This window comes from Lonchura striata, chromosome 19 (assembly GCF_050655825.1).
Source record: "Lonchura striata isolate lonStrDom1 chromosome 19, ASM5065582v1, whole genome shotgun sequence".
Taxonomy (NCBI): Eukaryota; Metazoa; Chordata; class Aves; order Passeriformes; family Estrildidae; genus Lonchura; species Lonchura striata.
In genome coordinates, this window is record NC_140721.1 from 3,024,224 (window position 1) to 3,034,326 (window position 10,103).

At 47.9% G+C, this 10,103-nt stretch overlaps 1 protein-coding gene across 2 annotated transcripts in view; it reads right to left on the reverse strand.

Annotated features, from left to right (window-relative positions):
- CLTC (clathrin heavy chain) overlaps window positions 1-9,724 on the reverse strand; it is a 29,843-nt gene extending 20,119 nt beyond the window's left edge. Inside the window, exons 1-2 of one of the 2 annotated variants that reach the window (XM_021524888.4) lie at window positions 9,411-9,724; window positions 1,928-2,135 (exon numbers count right to left, since the gene is read on the reverse strand). In XM_021524888.4, coding sequence (XP_021380563.1) covers window positions 1,928-2,135; window positions 9,411-9,452 — 250 coding nt within the window. In that variant the 5' untranslated portion in view covers window positions 9,453-9,724. The remainder of the gene's footprint in view (window positions 1-1,927; window positions 2,136-9,410) is intronic. The other variant, XM_021524886.4, reaches the window with a different exon arrangement.
- Between the last annotated feature and the right edge of the window lie 379 nt (window positions 9,725-10,103).

The following is a 10,103-nucleotide window of genomic DNA, read 5'->3' on the forward strand; positions in this document are numbered from 1 at the left end:
GAGCAATCAAACAGATGTGGAGAATGGGTCGGTAAGGAGACAAAAGCTTCAGTCACACAAATGGGTTGGAGGATACTTCACATACATCAAAACCAGGTTACAATCATGCTGAGGCTCTTTGGAGTTGTGAGGGAAGCTATGTCAGTGGCATTAAAAGCTATGTCCACATCTGTTTTAAATATTAAAAGGGCACAACATGGAACAGTCAGGTTGGCAGAGGGCTTTTGTCATTCAGGCTAATTAACCAAAACCTTGGGGTTGCACTAATGGGATACACAGCTACTGACTGCAAACCAGGCTGACAGCAACTGTGCAAGGGAAGGAATCTAGTGACCAACACAAGCTCTAGAAGGCAAGAGGAAAAGTTCTCCAAATCACATAGAATGATGCATACAAACATCCTGAACAGCCACCCGCAATCATTTCTATCAGTTTTTATAACACAGTGGCCTAGAAAATTATTTCTTCCTGTTGAGAAGATAAGAAAGGTTTTGACCAGTTCTACTACTTATAGGGAAGAATTATTTAAGCACACATAAATGTAGCCCAGGAGGAATAGAAAAGATCTCATGAAACTGGATATAGGCCACAATATCTGCTACAGTTACTAACTGTAGCCCAGCTTGAGGAAGTCACAGTGCCACAGAGGCAAGTGCCTGCACTCACCAAGGCCTGGTTTAGTTCAGAGCAGTTAGTTCAGCAATTGATGCAAGATGCTGAGTCAGGAGTTTCTCCAGAACTTGGAGAAATCTCTTTCTCTACTACAGAGTTACTCAGGCTACAGGCAGCAGTTTGTTTCCACATCTAGTGCAGCTGGAGCTTTAGGGTCAGGGGAGAGGACATTCAGGTAACACATTCCTACATGCTAGGCAAGGTATATTACAAGGCAAAATCTAGACTTGAGTCAAAAGGGTCAGTCCTGCTCATAAAAAACTAAGTATCAAGATCCCAGTGATTTAAGTACACTTTGGGTTCTTGCGTGGATTAATTTTGGGAATCTTAAGGACTCCACTGTTTGGGAGGGCATGAAAACCCTCTGAGTTTTAAGCCTTCAGTTGTTTAAACACCACTGTTCAGCCATGTGCACCACCAATCTGAGCCATTTTATTCTGCTTTTTCTTGTCATAAGACACAACAGGTACTAGGTACAGTCAATTGAAGTAACTCACCATCTGCACACACAAGAAAGCATTAAAGTTGTGACAAAACAGTAGCACAGTATTAAAGTCAAAGTTAGGAAACATTGGATACATACAAATCTTTCCATTAGCAATACATGCATTTCTAGAGTGACTGCACTTAAGGCTTTTTGGTCCTCTGATTGGAAGAGATGGAAATTTCTGGAGACTCCAGAGGACTGTTTGTTCTCTGTAACATCAGAGATACCAAGCTGGCTGACCTTGTATTTCCTTCACCACACAAGTCTTCCCTGCATAGTTTTACTCCTCTTATCGCTGGCTGATATAAAAAATATGCACTGGTTTCTCTCAGCAAGGCCAAAATAAGGCCTTCAGAATATTTGTCCCCCCCTTCCCAGCCTTAGAGCTTTAGTTTTCCTGTCTCTAAGGAAAGGTTTAGCTGATAGACCTTATATTCTTAGATCAGGTCTCATTTCCCTCTAACATGAATCCTTAAAGCCCACACTTGGCTTCCAGCTCTCCCTGCTCAGAAGCTGCAAGCATTTGGACTGAAGGAAAAAACTCATCCTAATGATCAGCAAAATGACAGGAAGCCTCAGCTGAAGCTCCCTGCCCAGCTGCCTCCAGAAAAACTGAAAACACATTCAAATTAATCTCCCATTAAACTGTGGAAAATTGCTACAGGATCCACCCACATAAATTACCTGGGAGACCTCAGTCACTCATAAATTAGTTCTACAGAATGCTCTCCCATCCACTTCAAGCAGCCCTTTATCAGGACTTCATACCTTTCAATGCAATGACTTTACTGGCAGGGTTCATGATAGCACTGTCAGCTGAAATTGGTCTCCGGATTGGGTTGCTGGGGTCATTCATGTCGATGATCACCACTTGAGCCTGTTCTCCTACTTTCTCTCTGATGCAGATAAATTTGTCAGACTCCATTGTCAGAGTGCTGAACCCAATGTTTGCTGGGTTGATGCCCAAATTTTGGAGCTGGAAGAGAAGAAAAAGGTTTAACATGAAGTTATTACCTTGGTATAGCCACAAGCAGCATTTGTGAATGTCATAGGAAATATCAGACTTTGCCTTTTTTTTGTGACAAAACAGCAATGCTACCCCAAACCAACACAACACACAGTGTTGCACAATTTCAGTTAAGCCCAGCAGGCTTCCTGGAGAAGCATTCAAGCACTTGGTATCTTGTCTTCAAAGTCCATTTACAACTTAACCATTAAGAACTCAATCTTTAAGCCCCCTCACATGGCTTAAAGCACACTGAACTCGCCATACTGCAGCTTCAGCCCTCACTCTCACCAGCTTTCCTCCCTGAACTCATCCACTGGCTTTGACAGCTATCACTATTTCAAGCTTAACATCACACGTGAGGTGTCTGAGCTTTATCTTTATCCCTGTGGAGCTAAAAAAAGCTGCCTGTCTAGCAATTAGCAATTAGCCCAGGCCTGTCTGCAGCAGGAGGCAGAGCTGGGCACTACTGAAATCACCAATGGCCCTGCTTAACACAGAAGTTATCAATAAACCATTTCCTTCTCTGAGCACAGCCTGCTCCCCTAAGCCTTTCAATGCCCACGTTTCTTGTACAGCTTGCAACAAAACACTTTAGTTAACAGCACTTTTGCAAAGCTGCTGTATGAGGAGGATGTCAGTAGGAAAACAAAGGTGATTGCATTTTTAACAGCAAAAATGCAGTCATGGTCAGTTCATGGTCATATCACGCAGCTATCCAGCTTGTCCACACATCAAAAACTCCAGTTTTCTTCTACTAGAAGAACTATCAGCTCTAATATTCTGATATTTTTCTTTCTGGAAGACCTTCAAGCCCAAGATGTCCCAAGAAGGGTGAGACCTACAAAGCAATTTTAGGCTGATTGTGCTGGTTTGGAGCTCTTATCAGCTGTGCTCTGAACCAGCTCCAAGGAGGCCATGCCCCAGCTGCTCTGCTCCTGCCTGTTTGCAGTTCCTGATAAAGAGGGTTTTACTCCACTTCCCCTTTGCCCAGGCTCCCCAACAGCACATGTGGGGAACAAGTAACATCTCAGCCATAGTAACAGAAGAAGCTTCACAGAAGTCACTTGGATGGATGATCTAGATTAACACAGAGAATATTTTGACAAAAAAGCCAGGAAACTTTTGGGTGAGAGCATTTGACAGCTATTAAAAGAAAGAAAAATCAAACCCTAACTCCTTGACAAGTCAGAACTCTTTTACTCAGATTTAAGCAAGTGTTTGAGGTCCAGCATCCCAGAATCTGACTACACGTTTCTCAGCCACTTAGAAGATTTTAAATTCAAGCTCAAAAGTCCCTTTCACACTTTGTGCAGTGTCCTCTAGACCTCCTGCAGTGTACATAAGCTAGGGTTATGCACAACCCAATCATCCCTGCAGGGAGGGAAGGTTTGAAGACGTGGGAGTTTGATCTGGTAGAGCTGGAGTGACTTACTGGAATGTGGCATTTCCTTTTGCTAGGGCTGCAGACTTAACAAGTGCCAAATCATTTATCAAGCATTAAATTCCCTCGTTAATTTGGTAGAGGGGGGAGGCTGCAGAGAGCCAAGCACTCTGCCTGGCAATAACTCACAGCACTACACTCAAAGGGTGTCGACAGAACAAATCAGAGCAGCAAGGCCCAGCAGATGGCAGGACTTCTTAGGGAGGTCTAGACAAAACCACCCCATCAAAGGTGCTTGGATATTGCAAGACAGATTTACCTCAATCTCCAGCAAACTGCCACCTGCTAGTGCCAGGTCTGAGGCACTGGCCCAGGTGGGACATGGGAGACACTTTAAATTTCTCTTATCAATGGTGAGGTATTTCCTTGCAAAGATTTAGAATACTGGCACAGGAGCTCTGATGAAAGCCTGGAGAAGTTTTCTGATGGAGGTGCAACCATCAGCAAGGTCTCTAAGTACACAAACTCCTCCTGCCAACATTTCATCTTTCATCTCAACAAACCAAGTGTATGAACCACATCTGCTTCAAGGCTCAGGAAATGGACTCTGACAGAGACAATCTCTGTGTTTGGTTACACAAGAGTGTCACCAGCCAGGAGTGGCACTTCCTTGCCCAGCTGGTAAAGCCAACAGTGAATTTCTTGGCTGCACAGAACTCCTGAGCAGAGATCATTCCCTGGAATATAGGTTGTTTTCCTGCCCAAATAGGCTGAAGTTCAGGTGAGTGAAGCAGGCATGTTTGTAAAGCTAAGCAAAGCAAACAGAGATGAAGATTACTGTTATGAAACATGACAGCAAATATTTCTTTGAAGGCTTTTATTCCAAAAATTTCAATACTATTCAATGTACAAACTCAGGAGTTGAACTACAACTAAGGAGTACAGGGGTTTATGGCAGATTTTTTCTACCTCTTCTCTTTATTACAAAGGGAAAGACCCCCAAATATTTAATGTTGTACCAGGTCCACTACATTTCACTGATTCATTAAAAAAAAAAAAAAAAAGTAATTTCAGACATTGCTATATTTTACTACAAACCCCACTTCCTTGGCTTTTAAGCAGATATGAAAGCAGAACTTGCTAACTGTCCTTGGGCAACTCATTTCCAGTTGGAGTTATTTTACACCACCATTTGTTGGAAAGATCAGACTCCTGTTAGGAAGAAAGTGTTCTGTGAAATAGCTGCTCCAGTAGAGTGGAACCATGAAACAGATTGTCAGGGACAGCAGCAACTCTTTGTGTTCAGCAGAGCTGTCGCCCCAAAGGACTCATCTCACCCAAGATCAGATACCTCAGTCACTTGCAGGCTCTGCTGAACCACGGAATTCTGTGATGGCATTTATCTGAGCAGCCCTGAGATGTGAGTCATTGTAACGTAGTAAGGCAATGTCTGATCACCAGAATTGTTTTTTTACTGGAAGATAATTCAAGTGCATTCTTGGTAACTTAGCCAGAGAAGCTGTCACATGTATGGGACATCAAACTGAATGGTAAAACTGCTGACAGGAATCTCTTTGTTGACCCCTTCCTGTAATGTTCCCTTTCTTGTGACAGTCTGCTTAGCTGTCAGATAATTTCTCCTTGCCTACGAGGAAGGGCACGGAAGTGCTGAGCACACATTTCACCTCAACAGGATATAACCACTGCTCTTGTGGCCACAAGCAGCTGCTCAGCCCCTGCCCAGAGACTCCTTATCTACATGCTGCTAGAAATCACACAGCTGGAAAACGCCTCTAAATTGGAAAATTCCCTCTTTATTTGAGAAGCACTTCAGTGTGTAATGAATCATATTAGCTCCATCCCAGGCCATGCTTTCCTAGGCTTTGACTGACCAAGGCAGGCACTTGAGCTGCTCTTTTAATTCTGCACATGAAAATTCAGCAAAGCAAATATAAGTCACACAAAATCATTTGTGTTTGTGATGCTCTCTTAGTTACTCCCTGCAGTTCTGAGAGTCCCACAGCCAGTCCACAGCAAAGTACTTCATATTTACCAATGCAAGGTAAGAGTTACAGCTTGTGACAGCCTAGGAAGTCGTGTTTTCAACAGATAAGGGACCTCTCTAACATTCAAGAGCTCTCCTGTTTCTATATCCTTCCTATTTTCTGCCTCACCCTCGGCAGGCTGAGGCACCACCCGCTCTCAGCAGCCACAGAGGTGCTGTGGGACTGCTTCAGTTCCACCACTGAGGCTGTACCTGCTGAAATGGAGTTCACAACCACTGAATCCCATTCCTCCTCTTTGGTTGAGGCTTCAATCCCAGCAGGAAGCACTAAATCAGCACAGCCACCAAGGCAGGCAGGGCTCTGCACCTCAGTGCCTGCTGAGGGACATGCCCAGAACAGCTCATAAACTGCTTAACTAATTGCTCCTATCCAATTAGTTGAGACACACATACAATCTCTCTCTCCACAAGACACTTCAATTCTCTGTTACGTGTTTTCCCTCTGTAGGAATACTCTGAACCTGCTGGCTTTTGAAATTTGGATCCACTAAGAAGCAGAGAGCAAGAATCCTACAAAACAGCATTAGGCAAAACAGTTCTCCAATTCCTGACTTGTATTATCAACAGAGGATGTAACTGCTTCCAACTAATGCTGTTACAGCAGAGATTTCGTGGTTTAAGCTGCATTAAACTCACTGTCAGCACAATACATGGAAGAATTTTGCTGTTTGTCATATTTAGAGCAAAGGACTGAATTTGTATATTTTGTTCCATGATGCCTTGGCTGTCCTGTTTCAGTCTCTGGCACAGCTGTGATTCCAAGAGCTATCCAAGCACCACCACAGCTGCCATTCAGGTTTGCTCCATCAATGAACAATAGATACAAACCCCCTTTTCCTAGTGTTAAAAAAGCAGTTCTGTCTTGGTATCAACTGCACAGCCTGAGCTGGCAGTTTTCTCTGCACTGTCTTACAAAAATATTTAGATTCAGAAGACTATTTATTAATGCCTCAGTACAGCAGTGGGCCTGGTCCAAGTTCAGTGTTTATATATTTCAGGGTAGCGTGGTCAAATTAAGTGGCAATCACAGTTCATCACCTACTAATTAGTCTGGTTCCTTCTCACTCATCAAGAACCTGTCATCTTAGAAAAGCTCCACTGACCCACCACAGTAAGCAGTTGTTTTACTTTCACCCTCAAACACACACAGGCACATTTCAGGAATCCCTGAAGCCTGGATTGGAGCAACCAGATTTGCAATCATCCCACATGCTGAACTCTGATCTCCCACTACATACACAGTGGATTGTTTCCTCATAGCCACTTTGGGAAAAAAAAAAGAAGCAGTTATATAAAGTTTTATAACATGAGTTTTGATAGCACAGAATCAGGTCCCTCCCTGAAAATTCCCAAGGAAAGTTTCTGCACAGCCTGCTGTTGATGTTCCTTGGTGGCAAGGCAGGGGTGTACAACAGACACCACAAAGATAACAGCCTGCACACACCTGGGGCTGCTGAGATTGCAGAGCTTGTGACTCTGACAAACAAACCCTGGAACCTGACAACACTTTTTGGCTTTACACTCCCCAGAAAACTCCCTCCTCCCTACCAAGTTACCTACTTGTCCAAAGTACACCTTTAGCTCCAATTTGGGGTACAAAGCACTGTGCCCCCAAGAGATGAGGCATTCAGGAACAAGGCTTCTGGAGCTTTCACCTTTTCATTCCCAAATCACACAGCCAAGCTGCCAACAGCAACAGCTAATGGACTGGCTTGGAGCTGAACACCAGGACAAGCTTTGTACTCGACCATTTTTTAACCTCTAATAATGAATCTGTGGAGAAGTAGGATCACACTGTGTGTATTGATCGATTTCAATAACAGCCTGCAAGAACTTTCTCATTCAAATCCATCACCTGCTTTTTATGGCTAAGGCTCCAGCTGGGTACCTCATCTTCCATTAAGAATCACTACAAACTTGCAGGTGTTGCACAACACCTGTACAACAAGTTTCCTAGACAATGTGGGTCAGGTACAGTTCAAGAAATTGTATTCTTGAGTCCATGAAGACTTCCTAGGAGCAGCCCGGGTAGCAAAAACATTGCAGTATCAGTGTTTCTGCTCCCAGAATTTACGTCAGGAAGCTCAGCAGAAAAGCAATTAACTCCTAGAATCCAAATTCCTCTGAAATTATTTCAATGAAATGAAAGGAGGAAGTTCAAAGGCAAGAACCACGTGCACCCAGGCTCAGAGGGGTGCACACCCATCCGAGAAAAGACCAGCTCCCTGTGTGCAGCTGTAAAAGATACTGGCGCAGCCAGTGCTCCACACTGAATAGGTACAGGCAGAGAAAAAATGCAAACTCAACCCCAAATAAACAGATAAATCAGTCTGGAGGCAGAAAAGTCGTAGTGCTGGCCTGAAAGCTCCCAGCACTTCTGGCGTGAAGCAGATGAGTTTCATTATGTAACAGCACTCATGTCATTAGAGACCTGGCAGTGGGTCACATGCAGGGTTTGGGGCTTAAATAATGCACAAAGGTGCACTGCCACAATGCTTGATTGAGAGCTGGGCTGCCCAGAGGGATGGGTTTCACCTGAGTGCACAGAACCTCCTCAGGACCTGGGTCTGGGCTTTGCCACCACCAGGACAAGGCACTGGCCAATTCCTGAGATTTTCCTGTCAGTGCTGCTCAGTACAGGGACACCTAAACGATGAATTCTGGCCTGCTTTTAAACTGATACTGGAGTAAAATCATTCAGTGCTCAGCTACACACCTAAACAACCACCAAAGCAGCGTTTATTTAGACACTATGAACAGCTGTAGCCTTCAACTAAGTATTCTGCAGTGGTTCTTTCAACAAAGTGCCTAGAAATGAACTGCTTTCCATTTGAGTTATGAAAAAAAGTCACTGTAAATCATGCAAATCCATCACTACGTGTTTGCCCACCACAGCCCCAGTCAGCTGAACACAAACTAAACACAGACACTGGCACCGCATGCCACCAGAAGACCTGGGCAGGTGTGACAGCTTTTATTAGACAAATTCTCCTCAAAAAAAAAATACAAAAAAACGCTCCTCAGCAATGAAACCGAGCTCAGTAACACCGTGGCTCGTAGCACTTCGCCCTTCAGACCTGTCAGATAGGAAGTGCCCATTGCACAACGGGATCATCGCCACTTCCAGACCCCTCCCTGTGCTGCAGCTTCACCCACGGCCAGGGAGGCACTCCGGGAGCTAACCCCGCACTCCCGCACCGCCAGCGCCTCCAGGAAGTCACCTTACAGAAATTAAATGCCACCACTCGGAAATAAACTATTAGCATGTGGTTCTGGCGCGATGAGAGCCAGAGCCGGGCTGGGGGAGAGGCCAGCGGGCAGCAGAGCTGGCACCTGGGCACCTGCACTGCCACAGCTGCACTGCAGGGAGCCGCAGCAGCTCCCACGTCTCGCTGCAATACGCGCTGCTCCTTCCAGAAAATTACATCCCAAGCGGGAACAGCGGCAGAACGCTTCCGCCTGCCCCTCGACCCACAGAGCCTTTAGCGCCATTCAAAGCAATACAATTAAGCGGCGCACGGACGCGAGCTCGGCCGGCTGCCCGGCTCGCCCGCCGTGCCGGGCCGGGACGTGCCCGCGGCGCTGCCCCGGCCGGCGCAGAGGAGCCACCCGCGCCCGGCCCGCCCCGCCGGGCCCGCCCCGGCCCTTCCCGGGAGCTGCTGCCCCTGCGGGAGCGCTCCCCGAGCCGGACACCGGCGGGGCGAGCGCGCCCGGCCCTCACGGAGGCACCGCGGGCGGGCCCGGCGCGGCTCCCCCGGCGGCAGCCAAGCAGCGGCCCGCCCGCCCCCGCGCCCACCTGGAGATGCTCCTGGAAGCGGATGGGCAGGATCTGGGCCATGGCGGCGGCGGGGCGCTCCGGGCCGGGCCGGGCTCAGCGGTGCGGACGGAGCGGGGCCGCGATGGCGGAGCGGGGCCGTGCGGAAGCTGCCCCCGCCGGCGGAAGGATATTGCTGCGGAAGGATACCCGCACCTGCCGCCGGCCGGCCGGCCGCGCGGAGGGATCCCGGCGAGCGGCGCCAATGGGAGCGGCGGGTGTGATGCGCCGCCGGAAGGGACTATTTGGGGACGCATCACTCCCTGCCTGCCTTTCCCCCGGCCTTTTTTTTTTTTATGCCACATCATGCGACCGAGGGGCGGCGGCGTCACTTCCGCCCCGCGCGCGCGGTCACGTGGGGCGGGGCGGCGCGGCCGGGCAAGGTGACACCGGGGGACACCGGGGGACACCGGGGACACCGGGGGGACACCGCAGGGAGCCCCCGGACCACCCCCTCCGGGCTGGCTCTGTCACCGGGATGCCACGGACACGCCTGTCCCCGCCGCGGGGTGTCCCCGTCAGCAAGGCGGGAGGGATGTCCCCTCCCTGGGGACGCTGAGGGGATGTCCCTGTCAGCGGGGATGCGATGGATCCCAAGCCACTCTGCCAGGGTGTCGCTGTCGTCGGGATGTGATGGAGCCGCATCGAGGGGACAAGGGTGTCCCTGTCCCCGGG